The 20,846-nt window shown below is 37.7% G+C and overlaps 3 protein-coding genes across 3 annotated transcripts; all 3 read right to left on the reverse strand.

The window, feature by feature from the left end:
- Window positions 1-7,293: 7,293 nt before the first annotated feature.
- Window positions 7,294-7,863, reverse strand: LOC126705198 (uncharacterized). Its single transcript, XM_050404116.1, has one exon. It carries the CDS (start codon window positions 7,861-7,863, stop codon window positions 7,294-7,296), a length of 570 nt encoding a protein of 189 aa, XP_050260073.1.
- A 2,628-nt stretch (window positions 7,864-10,491) lies between these two features.
- LOC126705199 (uncharacterized) lies at window positions 10,492-11,394 on the reverse strand. Its single transcript, XM_050404117.1, has one exon. It carries the CDS (start codon window positions 11,392-11,394, stop codon window positions 10,492-10,494), a length of 903 nt encoding a protein of 300 aa, XP_050260074.1.
- Window positions 11,395-19,200: 7,806 nt separating this feature from the next.
- Window positions 19,201-20,846, reverse strand: LOC126706839 (F-box/kelch-repeat protein At3g23880-like). The gene is made up of 2 exons (XM_050406393.1): window positions 20,452-20,846; window positions 19,201-20,322 (listed from the first exon to the last, which is right to left on the reverse strand). The coding sequence occupies exons 1-2, from the start codon at window positions 20,571-20,573 to the stop codon at window positions 19,365-19,367; spliced, it is 1,080 nt and encodes a 359-aa protein (XP_050262350.1). The 5' UTR covers window positions 20,574-20,846; the 3' UTR covers window positions 19,201-19,364.

Below are 20,846 nucleotides of genomic sequence, written 5' to 3' on the forward strand. Positions count from 1 at the left end.
CAATTAGGGCTAAAGGAGCTTTTCTTTGCAATGTACTCACTTTCTTGATTTTTAGGGTTTTTTTTTACTTTAATATATGTATATATAGCCTTTTTTACTTACAAAAGTACCCCAAATTTAATTAATTTAAAATTTAAAAATGGGATTAAAAAAGTAAATTGACAAAAATATTAAATTCTTATTTCTATATTTTCTGCTTTTAATAAACTCTTACTTTTACGTTGATTTAAATTCCTACTTTTACTCACTAACTTCCTACAAAATAGGATTACTCTTTTGTTAGTTTTAAAACTCCTCCAATCTACAAAACTCACCTCACGTTTTCACACTTTTTTTTTTTTTTTTTTTTACTTCATCATGATGTATTTGTTTCTTCTGCCTCCATTTTTTTTCAATTTTTTTTTTTAAAAAAAAATTCATTACTCTAATCTCACATTTTTATTTTCCCAAATCTCTTCTTTTTTAATAATAATAAAAAAAAAAACTCTTACTATAAAACCAGTACTATAACTTCTATCCATCCTTATCATCCCAAAATCCCTACTAAAAAGTAGTTATTACTATGTAATTTTTCACGCTTTTATTTTTGTATTTCGCTTTTATTTTTGTTTTTCACTTTTTCACTCCCGATCTTCTTATTATCACTAACCTCCACATTTGTTAGTCAGTTTTATATTTATCTTATATTTGTGAAAGCCAAGTTTCATTCTCATCAATCTCATATTTCTTTTTCTCTGTAAATTTTTTTTGACAATTTGTTCAATTTGTGCTTTTCAATGTTTATTTTTTATAATTAAGCCAAACTTTAGCAACTAATTGATGATTTCAATGGATTTGACGTTAGGGACACATTTTATGAGGTCTGGAATTGAGATTGGCAAGTGCAACCAAGACTCAAACCATTCGTTGAGCAAACAAGTATCTTCCAAAATTCTTGGTAGTATTGATTTATGCATTTGCGGGTGAAATAATTTTGTCATCACCCACTTAAGTGTTTTTTTTTTTTTTTTTTTTTTTTTTTTTTTTTTTTTTTGTGATTAGAAGAAGTAGAATCCAAAATTATAATAAATACAAATTATTAATCTTTACCCCAAAAATAGAAGAGTCACACGCGTGCTCAAAGGCAAATATATGTTAATAAATTATTTTTAAAAAGTTTTGATTTATGAGAAATAGAAAAAACTATCAAAATATTAATTACTTTTTTTTTTCTATTTTTATAAAAAAATTTAAAAATAATTTACTAACAAATACTCTAAAGCATCCTCGTATAAAACAAAAGTATTCATCCACTTCCTAAAAGAAAAGAAAAGAAAAAAATTGCACTGACTTAAGACTTAAGGCCCAATAAGTATAATGTATGTCTGTTGTTGAGGGAAGAAATTGATGCCTCTAAATGAAATGTTGGGAAACCAAACCGAGACTTAACTATGAGCTCTTGAGATGACACCCATAGACTTTCGGTGTGATGACAAGCCTATCCAAGCAAGAAGAAACAAGAACTGCACTTAACAAAACAACAACAAAGGCCCAGTAAAAAATACGTTACAATACTTAATTAGTATATTAGTGGTCCTGTTTTGATAATCCAAGGGAAAACGAATTCTCTAGCGGTAAGGGTGAAGTTGTTCTTAAGTCCAAAAGGTAAATTGTCCAACAGTAGGGTTGAAATTACACAGTCCAACCATCAATAATTAGATAGATTTAGGCAAATTTTAGGTCCTTATGTGTCTCATTCAAGAGGAATTTATTGTGCTTTCAGTCATTATTACATCAATGTGAGGAAAAAGTTCAATCGTTACAAATACATCATACCCTTCAACAGTAAAGTAAAAAGTAAAAATTAAAGGCTCCATAGGAAGAAAAAATGGAGGATTAATTGGCATGGTGTGAAGGGAGAGAAAAACCCTCAGCTCAGTGCAGTAAATTTTAAGCTAAGACTTTAGTAAGTGTAAATTTGTAAGGCATGAATAAGATGAATGTGGGCTGCTTTTGAGTTAGTGAGATGGGGTTGATGCTGAGACTGAAGTCTTTTATGGGTAATGGGCTGTTTGTGGTTAGCTGGAAGACACTTATGAGCTGTGGTAGTGTAAAGGGAGAAGAAGAATATCTGGGATCAGATGGATATGGGTTGAAGGTGATGGATGGTGAGCTAGAAGAAAGTTGAACCACTAGTAAAAATGGCTAACGAATTTCAGAGTCTTAGAAGGGTAGCTTAGTTGGTTTTTTGGTTAGCTTCCTTGTGCTTTTATAATGGAGTTTTCAGAGAAGCATTTATTGACAAAGTTCCAAAAAACGTGTGACCACTCAAAGGTGATGAATCAGAGTCAAGCTTCCCTGGGATTCTTGCTCAGAAGTAGGAAAATCCATTTAGGGGGTTGCTTTGCTTTTTTGGGTAATGACGGGATTTTAGAGCTTTTTGCATTAAATGCCAGGATTCTTGGGGTTGAGTTTGATTATTGTGATTTGAGCTGTGTATCATGAATGAATCCTAATGCTGCAACTGAGATTCGAACCCCTGAGAAGTAAGATTTAACACCCCAAGCCAGGTGTCAAGTTCTAGTCTACTTTAAGGAGGTTCCGCTGGAGATCCCTTTATGCCTTCCAAACCACATGTTCCCAATTTTCCCCCTTTAGGATTCATGGGCTTGGCACATGAATCACGTTTTAAACATTTTTAGCATTTTTAACATCAATTTGTTGGAGTTTGAACAATTTGGTTTCAGCTCCCCTTCCGCTGGAGGTGCGGTTTTGGGGAAGATGATGGAGTTCCATCATTCTTTAGGCTTCAGCTGATGTGACAGCCCTTGGGCACTGTTCACGTCAAGTGAGGGGTGACAGAAAATTGAGGGGACAGCCTTTAGTCCATTCTCAAAAGTTTGGTTCCCTTGATTGAGTCCCTAGTTGCTCTTTTTGGTTAGGACTGAACAAGGGTTGTTCTCCTTTGCCTTCTACTGGTGTTTCTTACTCACATGGGCTGAGTTGTGTGCGCATATTGTCATAGGTTTTTATTCCTCATGGAATTTTATTAGTAAACATTTTTTTGGGTTTCTTCATAAATACTTGCAATGGGCCTTTTCTTGCTACGGTAGCATGATATTTTTTCTTTGCCAAGCGTTGATAATCTTGGGCTCTTTTCTTTTTGATAAAGTAGTGTTAATGAAAATTGGGCTTTGATGTTGCCAATGAGAATTGGGCTTTGATTGTTGCCAATAAGAATTGGGCTTTGATGTTGCCAATGAGAATTGGGCTTTGAATGAATCGCCATGGGTTTGAATCATGGGATTCGATTATGGATTTTGAATTTCATTGATAAAATTTGTTTTGCCATGGACTTGAATCATGGGCTTTTCAAATATTGGTAAGATTAAGTATTCTTGGGATTTAAATATAATAAAGTGTGTGTATTTGAAAGTGGATAGGTGGTACTTAAATAAAATTAGGCGTGATAAAAAAAGTACCCTAACATTTCGCCCCCCGAGTCACGTGTGATCAAGTTATTAGTAATACTATATTTTTTGAAAGAAAAATATTAGGATCACACGTGCGAGTTTTTTTTTTTTTGAAAAATGGTGGCCTATTGTAGATAATGAGATAGGAAATATTTGTGGGCTGATGAGAAATATTCATGGATGCCCAAAATAATATATGGGTGATATTTTGGTATTTTTGGTAAATAAATAAAAGTGATTAAATAGGATTAGTGCATGTGGCTTGAGTAAAAAAAATTGTACCTCAACCTTTAGCCCCCTGAGTATGTGTGATCAGCTTGCCTTTGGTCACATATGTGAGTTTGAATGAGTCCACAAGCCTGTGTTGCATGGGTTGAAAGAGAGACTATTGTACCCCCGTTGGTCCTTAAGGAAGTTATTGATGGTGGCGTAGTTGGAGGGGGTGTCATTGATCCTTTGCTGCACCTGAAGGGGTTGCTGGTGCGACTGGAGAAAGAACCATAAGTGAGCCTACCATGCTCACATCTAATCTTGATCCTCCTCAAAACAGAAAAAACACAAGTATGGCTTCTGCTGCCCATGCTTCAATAACATCTAAAGATTTATGTTGGGTTTGCCTTGTAAAGAAAAAACTTCCTTTCTTGTTCCTTTGACAAGTAGAGTAACCTCACCAATCTTGTCTGACAGTTGCAGAAGGAGAGCCGTCAAGTGCTGCGTTTCTGGGGGTTAACGTTCAAAATTTCATGGAGATGTTCGACCAACAAAGGGAGAACGACAAATCTGCCGAGGACTTCTATGCACTTTCGGGAACCACAGTGAAACTCCAGCAGTTTGATGTTCCCATTGAAGGTCTGCCCTTGCTAGAGAAAATATTGTCAAAGTATCCGGATTTTATGTCTAGGTGCACATATGGTAATGCAGTAAGGAAGGTAATGTTCCAATCCTTTGTTGCGGTTTTGCTTGACATAGAACGTACACCCCTCAAGAGTTTCAACTTGCACAAGGTTCTTGAGTGGAAGGGCGTACTTATTGAGTTGCAATCCATGGGGTTTGGTGTTGGGTTCATTCTTGATTGGCTCAAAACCACTGCTACCTCATGCATCATTCGTGATGGTGAGATGAAGTTGGCTGAACTCACAGCGAAGATTGCAAATTTAGAGAAAGAGATTGCAGCGAAGATATCAGAACCATCCTTCTTGACAAGCCAAAAGGAGTCCATCATGCTGTCCTTAGCCACTAGTGGTAACTCGTCCTCTGTAGAAACCCTTGGCGGCTTGTTGGACTAGGTCACTCATGCTTTTGTTTATATATGTGTTTTCTTTTATAGCTACTGTATTAGTGGACCACTCGATTTGGGATGTAATATGTGTTTTGAGACTTTCTTAGTTATAAAAAAACTCCTTTCCCCCTTTCTTTTTGTAATAGAAGAAAAAAAAAAGACTTCTAGGTGCCTTTACTATTCATGTATGCAAAACTATTCAGCTATATATAAAAATCTTATAAGTGTTGTTGTTACTTGTGCAAAAGGTCGTTCAATTGTGGAGACTAACATCTCATGTGAAAGAAGGACTAATCAACTATGGACATTGTCTTGTAGAAGGGTTCACACCTAAAAGAAAAGTTTTTCTGTGTAAAAGCTAATTTTTCTGCATAACAGAAACTTTTTCTGCATAAAAGAAAATTTTCTGCATAATTTTTCTGCATAACAGAAGATTTTCTGCATAACAGAAAAATTTCTGCATGACAGAAATTTTTCTGCATAATAGAAAATTTTCTACATATAAGGGAGGGTATCCCTTGTTACTTCTTTATGTGAGCACATGTTTTCCAACTGTTCATGCAAATATTTTGCACTGTTCACAGCAGAGGACATCTCTAGCCGTAGCCACTGTGCCCTCTCTTTTTTGTTTTAAAAAAAAGCAAGGAAGAAAGAAATAGAGTGTCCGCCTATATACTCACACATATATACATGTGCGTATACTTATGTGCATTCATATGTGTATATGTATACATATATATATATATATATATATATATTTTCAAGAAAACAGCTATGTGTCCTTTTTAAAAAAAAAAAAAAAAAGACTCAATACTAAAGAAAACATGCACGATTATGGCAAAGGTGATGCTTACTTTTATTTAGTAGTAGTTGTGATCTTACAAAAGAGTAGGAAAAGACCACATAGTACAAGCATGGGAGGTTAAGCATAGTACAACTTAAGCCATTTGCCATTAACAGGTTCCACGAGGACTTCACCATCTACCGTAGCTAGACAATAGTAGCCACTTTCATTGGCTTCCCTTACGAGGTATGGACCTACCCAATTTGGGGCAAATTTAGAGGGGGCATAAAGGTTCCTCCTTACATGATCTGCTGCCTTCAGGACCATTTGCCCATTAACAAAAGTTCTAGCCTTCATGACCTTGTTGTAGACATTGGCCATCTGCTGTTGGTACCGTTGGATACGGCCAAGGGCCAAATTCCTTGCTTCCTCAAGGGTTTCAAGGTCAGAGACCTTATATTTTGCACAAATGGCTGCACTCATTTCTACTTGTTGACCATGAACCACCCTAGGAGTAAGGACTAATAACTCAATGGGTAATATAGCCTCGGTGCCATACACAAGAGAAAATGGCGAAAAACCAATAGTAGTCTTTGTTGAACTTCGGTAGGCCCATAAAGTTTCTAGTAAATGTTCACTCCATCCTCCTTCATATTCATGGACCATCTTGCTGAGAATTCTCAACAATATTCGATTAATCATCTCCGCTTGGCCATTGCCTTGGGGATAGTAAGGAGTAGACTTTCTATGCTTGATGTGGCGATGGTCGAGCAATTTATGGATATCCTTGTTGACAAAAGGAGTGCCATTATCACTGACGATCTTATGAGGAATGCCAAATCTACAAATTATGTGCTCACAGATGAAATTTGCAATTGTTGGACCAGTAGCTTTCTTTAACGGGACTGCCTCAACCCATTTTGTGAAGTACTCGGTAGCCACTAATATCCAAATATAGCCATTGGATGGTGGATTGATTGGGCCTATCAAGTCTAGCCCCCAAATGTGAAATGGCCATGGTGTTGTCATGTTTTGGAGGCTAGTGGGGTGAGTGTGGATCAAGCTCCCATGGACTTGACAAGTGTCACAAGTCTTCACATGCTTGGTCGTATCTTGCTTCATGGTTGGCCAAAAATACCCGAGGTTAAGCAGCTGCTAGAGAAGTCGTTTCTTGCCTTGATGATTCCCATATTCACCCGCATGAACTTCTTGCATGATGGATTGTGCTTTGGGGGTCCCCAAGCATCTCAAGGGTTCCCTATTGAATCCCTTTCGGAAAAGGATACCTCCTTGCACAAAGTAGCGAGTCGCCATCCTTTTTAAACAATATGCCTCATCCCGATTGTCGGGCAAAATGCCTTCTATGAGATATTCAAGAAATGGGATTTGCCAATCGTTAGAGGTGAACATAGCATACGATTCTTCGTGGCTAGGAATGTGCTGGCATTTCTCATGCTGACTTTGGATGTTGGCAACCTGTTTGTCCATATTTGGCCAATAATACCCTGACCGCTAGAGACGCCTGTAGAGGCTTACAGTACCACTGGAGCCGCAAGATTTCTCATGGACTCTTTCAGTTGCTTGCGAGACTCTCTTAGGCTCAAGCATCTTGCCAAGACTCCTCCCGGGAATTTTTTGTATAACTCCCCTACCACCAAAGTGTAATCTTTGAAATATTTCAATTGCTCTTTGCTTGAGGGAGATAATAGGACTTCCTTTACAGGCGACTGCCAATCTGCTTGGTCCAGTGGCTGTCCAAAAAACTCCTCCTTCAGTACCTAGATGGCTGGAACAGGTTTCTTTATGATTGTAACTTCAGTAGCGGTATCTTCAAAACTAATCCTAGCCCCCAAAGTGGCTAATGCATCAGCAAAACGATTGTCGGACCTTTGAGAGTGTTGGATATCAAAGTCCTCAAATGAATCTTCCAACATTTGGGCCATTGCTCTATATGGCGCCAATGACGGCTCTTTGAGTGCGAACTCTCCCTTAGCTTGACAAACAACTAAGTTCGAATCTTCAATCAACCTAAGGTGTTTGATTCCCATTTCACGCGCTACCGCTAAACCCGTGAGGTATGCTTCATACTCAGCTATGTTGTTAGTACAAGGGAAGTTAAGTTTAAAGGACATAGCTACTGCTTCTCCTGCTTCTTTGATTAGGACTATTCCAGCTCCTCCTTCGGTAGCAGTGGAGGACCCATCAAACCTAAGAGTCCACTTAGCTCCAGCTACTTCAATAGTTGAAACCTCCGGTAAATCCCTAAGGACTTCATCAGCAACATTCCACCCTTCTTCTCCTGGGAACCATGCCAGTAGGTCAGCTATAGCTTGCCCTTTTACAGCCATAGGGGTGATAGGGATGATTTCGAATTCAGACAACTGTAGGAGCCATTGTGCTAGCCTTTCGGAAAGGACGGGACGCCGCAAGAGTGAGTGTATAGGATGAGATTTAGTCATGAGATAAATTGTATGAGCCAAAAAGTAATGTCGCAGTCGTTGTGCAGCATATATGAGAGAGAGACAAGCCTTTTCAACCCTTAAATATTGAGTCTCAGCATCCTTCAGCATCCGGCTGACATAGTAAATTGGCTGATCAGCCCCCTATTGATCTTCTTGGGCTATCAATGCCCCCACTGCCTCACTGTTGGTGGCTAAATAGAGCTTAAGAGGCTTTCCTGATGTGGGTGCACATACGGTCGACAGCTTGGTCATGAGTTGCTGCAATTGAGAGAATGCTTACTGGCATCTCTCACTCCAGCGGTAAGGCCTTCCCTTCTTCAGCAAGGGGGTAAAGGCAGCAGTGAGAGCAGCTAGACCGGGAATGAACCTCCGGATGTACGAAAGCTTTCCAAGGAAGCTTTTAAGCTCCTTGATCGTAGTAGGGGGTTTCATGGTAACTATAGCTTATGCCTTACTAGGATCAACATCTATCCCTCGTTGGTGAAAAAGGAAACCCAGAAACTTTCCAACGGGAACACCAAAAGCACACTTAAGGGGGTTCATACGAAGCTTGTAAAGGCGACATCTTTCAAAGACTCTTCTCAAGTCAGAAAAATGGTTTTCCTTTACTTTTGACTTCACCACAATGTCATCCACATAATCTTCAATTTCTTTATGCATCATATCATGAAAAATCGCTGTCATGGCTCTTTAGTAAGTGGCGCTGGCGTTCTTGAGGCCAAAGGGCATGACAGTATAGTAGAAATTCCCAATGGGAGTCCGGAAGGCGGTCTTGGCTGCATCCTTAGGTGACATCCTAATTTGGTTGTAGCCGCTAAAACCATCCATAAATGAGAATATAGCATGTCCGGCTGCTGAGTCAATTAGCATGTCCATGTTTGGAAGTGGGAATTCATCTTTTGGGCATGCTTTATTGAGATTTCAAAAATCGATTCAGCATCTCATTTGTCCATTCTTTTTCTTGACCGGCATTATGTTTGACAACCACTTCGGGTGCTTAATGGGCCTAATGAAACCAGTTGCGAGGAGTTTTTGCAGTTCTTTGATGATTTGAGCTTCAACATCTGGATGGAAGGTTCGCATGGGTTGTATCACTGACTTCATTCCTAGTTCAACATTAAGAGCATGTGCCACTAAGTTGGGATCTAAGCCAGGCATTTCATCGTATTCCCAAGCGAAGACATCAATATATTCCTTCAAAAGTGCAATGAGTTGGTTTTTCTCTGGCTGCAACAGATTTACATTAATTGAAGTTGTTCGTGAAATATTAGGGTCATTGCTAAGATCGACAACTTCAAGCTCCACATCAGCTGGTAAGGTCAGATTGGGTGTTGGTGGTAACTTTTCACATGGTTCAGCAATGCTGTCAAAAGAATGCTCCTCTGGAGTTGCCGTTTCAACAATGTTGTTAAGAGATTGCTTCACTGGAGCTGCTGTTTCTTGAGTGTAGCAGCAAGTTGGTGTTGTATTGGCTTCGTTCAGTCCGGGACCCTTCTGTTTAAGACAGTTAGGCCCCGCGTACCGTCATAATCGGTAACCAAGGCGCCCATCTGATAGTTGGATTTGCACGCACCTCAGTTGTGACCTATTGCTAGATGCTTCCTTGCGCTCCCTCTTCTTTTTCTTCTGATCAAGGATCCCCCTCAGATCCACCTCAAGTTCCTTCTCAATAACCTCCCAATCAGGCAAAGGGGTCCCTATATGCTTTGACGTAGCATCTTCCCCGCACGGGATGAATTCATTATAAAAATCTGCTTCAAAATAGTGGGCTTCAGATAGGTCAAACGGAGTATGATTGGCTGGAATGTGTATGGGCTTGCCGAGGAACCTCCCTTTAACACATTGGTGATATGTAGATGGGACCAACTTGTGTCTATGGAGCCAAGACCGCCCAAGTAAGGCATGGTATGGTATGGCTGAATCGATCACATGGAACCTCGTAAGCGCCACAATAGGTCCCACTCTAAGGACAAGTTGTATGCTCCCAATGGTATAGTCCTGCATCCTAGCAAAACCAGCCACTTCTATGGGAGTGCTGATGATTTGATTTAGAGGGATTTCAGCTGCTTAGAGTGTACTAGCCGGGACGAGATTCAAGGATGCACCGGTATCAACTAATGCCCTCTGTATGTGGACATTGTTGATTCGGGCTGTGACATATAAGGGTCTGCTATGATCAGGGTACTGCACTTCCATATCTTCGTCAGTAAAGGTGATGGCATTGGTAGTTTCCAAGAAAGCTCTACTGGTATGAGCTTCGGCGGTAAGGCAATGTGTTTCGGAGTTAGAGGCAATGGATACTAGTGCTTCGGTTGCTACCTTCCTTGCTTCTTCATTGAACCCAAGCTGGTTGAACAAGGCACGAAAGGCTGGGCTTCTTTGAAGTGCTGAGACGGCTGCGGGAGGTAATTCCCCATTGTTACCCATATCATCTTCAATATTTCCTGCATGAATCACCACTGCCGCTATAGCCTTCCCCCTATTATGTTGTGGCAGTGGGTTCCGCTGGACCCCCTACTCTTGGGTTAGATCAAGAGTCCCGTCTGTTATTTTTTTATGAAACATCCTCCGGAGAGCCCTACAATCTCTGGTCTTATGATGCACGTATTGATGATAATGACAATAATGAGGGTTTTGCTTATCTTCCTTCGTAGGCTCCCGGTTTGGCTTGATGATTCTATGGACTCCATCAACCACCCACTTATCAACTATCACCTTGATTTCTTCATCAGTACATGGAATGGGAGGCAGCTCCTGTTGTTTCGCACCATCATCCCTCTTGCGTTTTACCCCTGCTGCTGATTCTCCGCTGGAGACGGCAAGAGCTTGAGGGGGGTTTCTTTTTTCTGCTCTAGGCTTGCCAGTGACAGATGGCTTAACTGATAGGGCTATCTTCCGAGCTTTTTGGAGTAGTTGGGCAAATTGGTGAATGTCAAGGTTCTCCAAGTGTGCTCGGTATTCCGGGAACATGTTGTCAATGCAAATTTCTACCAGCTCTTGCTCTTTGTACTGTCCATAACAATTGAGGGCGGTATCTCTGAACCGTCTAATAAAATCAAGGAGCCCTTCAGAAGGCTTTTGTTTCGAATTGTGAAGGGTGATGATGGTAACCTTCTCCTCACCATGGAAATACTTAGTGCATAAACTTTCCACCATAAACTCCCATGTGGGAATGGAATTAGGCTGAAGAGTAGAATACCATGTATAAGCATGATCAGTGAGTGATTTTGAGAACTCCCTTAGACAAAGCTCCCGGTCTCCTGCAAATGGTCCCATTGAATCCATAAATTTGCTGACGTGCTCCATTGCATTCCCTTTCCTCCCATCATATAGAGCGAAAGTAGGTGTTTCATACTTCTCCGGATATGGTTTGCTAAGTAGCTCTGTTGGATATGGGGGTTTGCGAATGTACCGCATAAGCTCCTTCCGCTACCTGCCTCTTTCTCTCTCAAGTAGAGAAGTGAGATCAAATAGAGTGACAAATTGGTGTGCGGGAGTGTTTTGTTCACCAGATTGGGGATTTCCAACCGCTGAGCCCCTTTCTTGATGTGTGCGAGGGTCTGGCTCCACGCGTGGTGGTTAGACACCTTGACCTTGTACCTCTCTTAGGATTCTCACAGATTCAACTAGCTCAAACTGAGCTTGCTGCATTCCTTGTAGCATTTCAAGAACAAAAGTGAATGGATGATCAGCATTCTCCTGGTTAACTTCAGGCTGCTCGAATTGGTCATCTTGTGTAGCTGGACCCTGGTGACTTTGTGCTGCTATATGAACATTATCTTGACTTGCTTCTTGCCGGTCATTACGCAACCTTGGAGGCATGATAGACTTTCACCTACTGATTGATTCCCCAGTGGAGTCGCCAAAATGTTGAGGGAAGAAATTGATGCCTCTAAATGAAATGTTGGGAAACCAAACCGAGACTCAACTATGGGCTCTTGAGATGACACCCATAGGCTTTCGGTGTGATGACAAGCCTATCCAAGCAAGAAGAAAGAAGAGCTGCACTTAACAAAACAGCAACAAAGGCCTAGTAAAAAATACGTTACAATACTTAATTAGTATATTAGTGGTCCTGTTTTGATAATCCAAGGGAAAACGAATTCTCCAGCGGTAAGGGTGAAGTTGTTCTTAAGTCCAAAAGGTAAATTTTCCAACAGTAGGGTTGGAATTGCACGGTCCAACCATCAATAATTAGATAGATTTAGGCAAATTTTAGGTCCTTATGTGTCTCATTCAAGAGGAATTTATTGTGCTTTCAGTCATTATTACATCAATGTGAGGAAAAAGTTCAATCGTTACAAATACATCATACCCTTCAACAGTAAAGTAAAAAGTAAAAATTAAAGGCTCCATAGGAAGAAAAAATGGAGGATTAATTGGCATGGTGTGAAGGGAGAGAAAAACCCTCAGCTCAGTGCAGCAAATTTTAAACTAAGACCATAGTGAGTGTAAATTTGTAAGGCATGAATAAGATGAATGTGGGCTGCTTTTGAGTTAGTGAGATGGGGTTGATACTGAGACTGAAGTCTTTTATGGGTAATGGGCTGTTTGTGGTTAGCTGGAAGACACTTATGAGCTGTGGTAGTGTAAAGGGAGAAGAAGAATATCTGGGATCAGATGGGTATAGGTTGAAGGTGATGGATGGTGAGCTAGAAGAAAGTTGAACCACTAGTAAAAATGGCCAACGAATTTCAGAGTCTTAGAGGGGTAGCTTAGTTGGTTTTTTGGTTAGCTTCCTTGTGCTTTTATAATGGAGTTTTTAGAGAAGCATTTATTGACAAAGTTCCAAAAAACGTGTGACCACTCAAAGGTGATGAATCAGAGTCAAGCTTCCCTGGGATTCTTGCTTAGAAGTAGGAAAATCCATTTAGGGGGTTGCTTTGCTTTTTTGGGTAATGACGGGATTTTAGAGCTTTTTTGCATTAAATGCCAGGATTCTTGGAGTTGAGTTTGATTATTGTGATTTGAGCCGTGTATCATGAGTGAATCCTAATGCTGCAACTGAGATTCGAACCCCTGAGAAGTAAGATTTAACACCCCAAGCCAGGTGTCAAGTTCTAGTCTACTTTAAGGAGGTTCCGCTGGAGATCCCTTTATGCCTTCCAAACCACATGTTCCCAATTTTCCCCCTTTAGGATTCATGGGCTTGGCACATGAATCACGTTTTAAACATTTTTAGCATTTTTAACATCAATTTGTTGGAGTTTGAACAATTTGGTTTCAGCTCCCCTTCCGCTGGATGTGCGGTTTTGGGGAAGATGATGGAGTTCCATCATTCTTTAGGCTTCAGCTGATGTGACAGCCCTTGGGCACTGTTCACGTCAGGTGAGGGGTGACAGAAAATTGAGGGGACAGCCTTTAGTCCATTCTCAAAGTTTTGGTTCCCTTGATCGAGTCCCTAGTTGCTCTTTTTGGTTAGGACTGAACAAGGGTTGTTCTCCTTTGCCTTCTGCTGGTGTTTCTTACTCACATGGGCTGAGTTGTGTGCGCATATTGTCATGGGTTTTTATTCCTCATGGAATTTTATTAGTAAACATTTTTTTGGGTTTCTTCATAAATACTTGCAATGGGCCTTTTCTTGCTACGGTAGCATGATATTTTTTCTTTGCCAAGCATTGATAATCTTGGGCTCTTTTCTTTTTGATAAAGTAGTGTTAATGAAAATTGGGTTTTGATGTTGCCAATGAGAATTGGGCTTTGATTGTTGCCAATCAGAATTGAGCTTTGAATGAACCGCCATGGGTTTGAATCATGGGATTCGATTATGGATTTTGAATTCCATTGATAAAATTTGTTTTGCCATGGACTTGAATCATGGGCTTTTCAAATATTGGTAAGATTAAGTATTCTTGGGATTTAAATATAATAAGATGTGTGTATTTGAAAGTGGATAGGTGGTACTTAAATAAAATTAGGTGTGATAAAAAAATTACCCTAACATCTGTCTAGTGTCACTGTATAAGTTATTTATTTATTAATTTCGTGTCATCAAAAGTACATCATACAGTGTCATAGTAATATATATTAACACATTTCGAAGGGAGGGAAAAAAAAATTTACAAAGCAAATTTCTTCGCAATGTTGTAAAATTTAGGCTTGTAGTTTAAAATAACATATATAATCCAAAAAAACAGACCAAAAGAATGATAGTATAATCCCTTGTTTAGGAACTTCATGCTTTGATTCTTAAAAATCTTATAGGTCTAATGCTGTAATCATGCCTTTAAAGATGTTTTTTCAATCTCGTGATCTCTTCCTCTAAATATGTGTACCTGAACGAAATATTAAAATGATTCTAAATGAAGAATACGTACAAATGTGAAATTAGTTCTACTATCTAAAATCTAAATTATTTGAATGAGTGTTAGATAGCTTAAAAAAAAGGCTTCCTTAAATGCTTAAACCAAAACAAAAAAAAAAACAAAAATTAAATGTGAAATATTTTCATTTTACTTATCAAAACTGAAAAAAAAATAATTGTGAAATTAGTCTACTATCTAAAATTTAAATCAAAATTTTACTTAAAAGAAAATGTACAATACACATAGGAAAGTATATATCAGTTAGCATATAATCATATTATTCCTTATAAGGCATTGCCTAATTTCCATGGAAGATTATTAATAACTTTGCTTCTACTCTCATTCTAAGTTTGTTGAATGAACTACCATGCATATTTGGTGTGGTGGTCACTCCACAAGTATAAGTACTTGTGAGATGTGGGGGGCAAAAGCCGGAGTTCAAGTCTCCAGAAAGGAGTTTCACACACATATACACTTAGATTAGACTATAGTAGAAATTCTATCTTTAATAATAATAAAAAAGTTTGTTGAATGAAAGATAAAAAAGGAAGAAAAAAAAATGAAGAATTTGGTAAAAACCAAGTAAAAATTATTATTGATAAGGCTAATATATATGTACGGGCAATTCAGTTGTTTACCAATGTAAGGCATTTACCTTTTCCTCAAAAAATAAAAAATAAAAAATTGTGAGGCATCTACCAATTATCAAAAAAACAAACTAATTGTCAATCATTTGTGGTAGTACTGTAATACAAAGTTGAACATAAAATTAATATACCAAAAAATGAGGTCTCCTTGTCCATGAAATTGTTCCTTAAGGCTTCCAATTCAAACAAATATTTGGCACTAAGGAACAATACCTTTAATATCAGCAAAATTACTTTTGACTATCGAATTAAAATATGTAAATTCTCAACAAAAAAAAAAAGAAAAGAAAAGAAAAGAGAATAATATAAACAAAAGAGAAAATACGTGAAACACGTTTACCTTTCTTTCTAATGATTTACAATCAAAGAATAACTTGTTGGAAGCAAACCACAATACATGAATGCTATACATGCAAATAGGGAAAAAAAAAAAAAAAAAAACATAAGAAAAGCTATATTTAACATAGAATTGCACATTTCCATCATAATGCAAATCATCTTATTGAATTGTTTAATCAAATCCATTATTTCACTATGTTCGAATTAAAGACAAATATAGTCTCTAAAACATAAAATAGTTCAAACTGCGACAAACACATAAATTGCCCAGTGCATTTTAGCAGAAAGAGATGGACTTGCTCAACTAATTTGAGAAGAACAAAAAATAATTTTTCAATAGTCCAGTTCAAATAACACTAAACCAAGAGAACATATAATGCAACAAAATAAAATAACTATAAGAAAGACAAATTGAAACTTATTTGGAAAGAGTAGAAATCATATGTTGCAAAAAGCATTTCTAAGCATTACAACCCTCATGTTCAAGATGATATGATACATTGAACCAATAATATAACAAACCTCTTGTACAGATTCTTGAGTTAAATGTGAATTGAGGCTTATTTGTAGAGTAGATGTCTCTAGTCTCCTTTGATACCATCCAAAAATTTGCATTATCTATTGTAGCCCCATCTTGGATTGCCTTTGATACAATATTCTCAACATTAACAATAGGGTTTTACAGAGTCCAATCTTAGCTTCTTTGCAACATCAGTTAGAGAGATACAGGAATAAGAAATACTTGATGTTGCATAGCCCAGTTCTTTTGACATTTTGCTACAACTTAACAATCAAATTATGGGTCCGCTCTGAATTGAAAATACTTGAAAGCTGCTTAGCAACATGCCTAAGGAGCTCATAATCACCAATCTGTACCTTCTGATTAAAACACACCACCTTTGTCAATATCATATCACAGTAAACGCTCATGAACCTAACTGGAGAGTTGAACCTTGAGAAGCCAAATTTTAGGCCTAACAGAGTCAACTACTAGGCGTCATGCTAGTAATTATCAAAGTAAATTGACAAGTGAAGACATTCTAATCTCAGTTTAGCCTTATTCTGCATGGCATGTGATCTAGAGTTATATTATATCTTACTTTCTTGACTAAGAACATAAAAGAGTATCCTCATAATTTTCTTTTTCTTTTTCTTAAGGTCTTGCTTTAAAAGCTAAGAAAAGGTGATCATAAAAGCTAAAAAAAAAAAAAAAAAAAAAAAAAAAAACCTATGCTTTTAAAGGGTTGGGATCTGATTTTCATTTTGAATCAGATAAACATTCTAAAAAATAATAATATTTGATGATTTGAATTCAAATGCTCCCTTCTGTCCCATATTAGTTTTCTATCTTCATAAACTCAACTTTTAAGGGATCATCATTCATTGTTTTCTGTATTTCACAACAAAGCATAAATTTTCCAAAATTATCCTTAAAACATTTTGAACTTTCCAAAAAGACAGAACCTTTATAGGTAAATTTGAAAAGCTATAGTATTTTATAAACTCATTTTAGAATGTGGACATCTTTTGCGGGACCTCCCCAAAGAAAAGATGGACAAGCTAGAGAGAGTATAATTTTTAAGAAATACTTATACTTAGATTCAATACAAACTAAGACTAAAATCAATAAAATTTTAGATTATCTTAGACATCAATCATGAAAATTATATGTCTTTAAAACTCAGCCACAACTTTAAAGTATTAGCCTGGGTTTTGGATTTAGGCATATATTTGTTAGAAGTATTGGTTAAATGATTAAATTTATCATATCCCAATAGCTTAAGCTTTTGAGAGAATTTGTAATTTAACATGGTATTAGAGCATAAGATCCTGAGTTCGATCATTGTTTCCTCCACTCTATCAAAATCGCACGTGTTGGGCCTCACCTATTACAATAAAAGGTAGTTTCGACCCACACATGAGGAGGAGTGTGTTAAATGATTAAATTTACTATATCTCAATAGCTTAAACTTCTGGGACAATCGGTAATTTAACAATATTATTTGAACTTGGACTTACCTGGAGCTCTATGTTATATGGAAAAATTTAAGTGAACAACTCAAGTACTGGGAACCTAGACTTACATTTGTCAATTTAAAGTACGGTCTCAAAGCCTTCTCCATGCCTTTCTGCAAAAAAAACAGTCCTCTTGGGAATTTCTCCTAGCAATAACCAAACAATGATTGCCCACTTGTTACATTGAACTAAAAAACCAAGTTTTGCAACAGGGGCTTTCCGAGTAGCTTGCAGGAGGGATTGCTTTGCATCAGAACTATAAGAGAAAACAGTCAGTTTCAGAATGTGCAACATAGAAGTGAAACACTTTTAAAAGCCACAATCACTGCTTTGTCGGTAAGATTTGAAACTATGAAGCCCTTCCAGCCCCCCACCTAATAAAGGAAAAGAAAAATATTTATTTTCTACAGGCTACAACAATTGGATCTTGTCCATTTATGTTTTGTTTGACATGAGCCAAATTTTCACTAAAACCATTTTCAAATTTCCCTCAAAGTTCACAAATCATTGTTAAATTTGATGCAAACAGAGGCTACAGTATATTTAGTAAAGACTAGTAATGGGATCTCTAGGGAGTAAGCATGTCACATTCATTATCTCTAGATTAAATATTTTTCGATAAGTAGAAAGTTTTATTGAAAAGTATAATTACTTTATTTTCACGATGATCAACACAAAGTATCTAAAATAAATACAAAGAATTTTTTTAATGATAGGTAAGTAATGCAATTTTATTAATCAGAGAAAACATAAACTCTTGAATTCACAATGATGAACACAAAGGAAGAAAAAAAAATACAAAATTATCATGTGGCAGGTCTAAGAGAAGTTACAAACTCAATGATTGATGAACAATTAGATGAAACCCAACACCTTGAACAATCAAAAAAAGCTAAGAGAACCATAAAACTCAATAACAGAAGTACAATTAGTAAAGCCCCAAGCCCCGGATCACTCAAATACGGTAAACTTATCATCTCTAGATTAATTATTCAACCTTGTGCAATAATTACCACTGCCATTGGACTGAACCCTAAAAATTTAATATTATAGTTGCAGATATGTAACCTAGCTTCCCACAGAAATCTGAACTATATCCTACATGTGACCCTAAAAAGTGTAATAGACATATAGCTTTATAGTAAAAACAATTCATAATTATCTGCTGATTTGAATGGGCTTCAAATTGAGGTACCTTTGATATAATCTTCTCTGCTTGATCATATAAGTTGTAATGAAAGTAGTTGTGAAGTAGAAGGTTAAGAAGTGCTTTTTACATTACACCAATATCCGTGTAAAAGACACTGATATTATGGAGGTTGCTGTTAATGCATGAACAAAGCACAAGACCTTGGCCGGGCATATGCTCACCAAATAAGAATTTCCACACATTCTCATCTTACAGCTTCTTTTCTTCCATTTTTTTGCTTCATATTTATTTATTTATATATTTTTGGATTGTAGTAAGATCTGTAATCTAATCTTTTAAAACACTATCAGAGAGGCGCACAAAAAGTTATGAGTAAAATGTCATATGTTCTTTCATGGAATTGCCATAAGCATTGTTAAGAGTTTTGATGGCAATTAGTGTTTACGAGTTGATTGAAATATTGAACAAAGGATACAACTGACCTCCAGGTATTGAGAGGGAGAAGAGAGAACAGGAGACAAAATTGGTGGTTAGATTTAATATCTGCTACACTACTAAAATAGCATAATACCGCCCTTATCAACATACACATGTGCCTAAGTAATCAGAACTGGATTTGAATTAGTTCATACAAGCAAGCAAGCTATTATTACACATTCACTACTTAACACAGAACCAGAGGTAACTAATAGGCTCAGGCAGCACCAGATCAAAGCACACAGCAGTAGCTCTAGGATTTAGACAACACCAGATCACAGCACACATATGAGACATAATATGAGATTCCTAAGAAGCATTAAGGTTTGATACAAATCAAGAATAAAATTCACCCACATTATTACATCTATACTTTTCTGCCTACCTCAAAACAAAATGATACCAACGGAAACAGCATGATAATGGTCTCATTTGTATTAAAAATTTAACTTCTTATCCAGACAGATCAGTTGCTCCATCTAGTAACACAAGGCTTTCCATGAAAGTAGTAAGTATTTGTGGAACATGCCGGAAATGAAGATCTTTCTCATGTAAAGTTTCAAGGTCAAGCGAAACAACCGCCTTGCCGGCATACCTTTTAACTAGCAGTTCACCACGACTGGTGCAACCAAGGAAATCTACAGCATTGTCAAACTGCACAAAAAAAAGTTTACTCCATGATTCATGTACACCATACTCCCCCATCCTCCATATGAAGCATGAATTTAATGAATGCGAACTCATAAAGTCTCTGTATTCATCTTCGTTGATGTCATTGATTAGGAAGAAACCCCTTGTAATGAAGGCTAGTTTCCCCTTGAACACCATCAGACATCTTGGTTTCGCAATTAGACCTTGTGGTAGCAGTTGTTGTTGTCCATCAGGGATTGCTATCTCTCCAAATTTATCATTATTGACATCAAATGACAAAATCATGTAACGATCCCGTTGAGCTTCTATAACCCGTCCCAACCAATGCAAAGCCCCACTAACAAATATGGAAGTCTGATTCTGGCAAAGGCCCACATCATTGTTTGTCAATGACATTCCAACCCTTCTCCAAGAGTTGGAGCTCAATGTGTAAACCTCCGCGCCAAGCTCAACCCCATGGTTGTGGGGTGAACCCTTTTGAGAGATCTTGACAACCTTGTAGTCATTGGTCTTGGAATCATAAGCAAATCCAATAGAAATACAATAATATTGAGGTAAGGAAGAATCAGACAACCTCTTAAACTTTCTAATGCTGGGGTTCCACAAATGTATATTAGTGGAAAAACGTCCATATTGAGCGAGACACACCAGGCCATTGCATGCTGAGTAGGCACGAGATAAAGTAAGAGCAGAGGGAATTGGGTACTCGGAAATCCTTTTAAATGTGTGGTCGTAACCACCGATAAAGCTTCGGATGGTACTGTTAGAAGGAACGCTTATGAGATAAGCTAAGTTGTTGTTGTTGTTGTTAAGATTAAGATTAAGATTAAGGTGGGTGGAGATGAAATCAGGAGTGGTGATTGAGGAATCCCAGGTTTTTGAAACACACCTGAATCTTAGGACTGATTTGACAGGTAGGTTTGCCAAGATGTTGAGTACGATGTCGTGTGGGAGATGGTCCTTCTTTTGCAAGAGGATCTGACGAGGAGGTGGTTCGCTTGTTTGAGACATTGAGAAGCGTTTTAGGATCAGACCCGGAAAGCCAAAGAGGATGGAGTCACCAACAAGATGAAAAGGAAAAAGGTTGACGATGAATTACAACAATTTTCAATCCAATCTAACGAAAATACCCAGACCTAAATCATGTTGAACCTAAATTTAAAGATCCAAAAAACAGAAACCATACCGGTGGAGAGTTCGGCTCTATCAATAGAGGTAGAGGCAGAGGCGCGACTGTCTTCTCAGTTGTTTCCTCTCTCCACTTTCTATGCCTGACCGGATTTC

This window comes from Quercus robur, chromosome 11 (genome assembly GCF_932294415.1).
Source record: "Quercus robur chromosome 11, dhQueRobu3.1, whole genome shotgun sequence".
Classification (NCBI taxonomy): Eukaryota; Viridiplantae; Streptophyta; class Magnoliopsida; order Fagales; family Fagaceae; genus Quercus; species Quercus robur.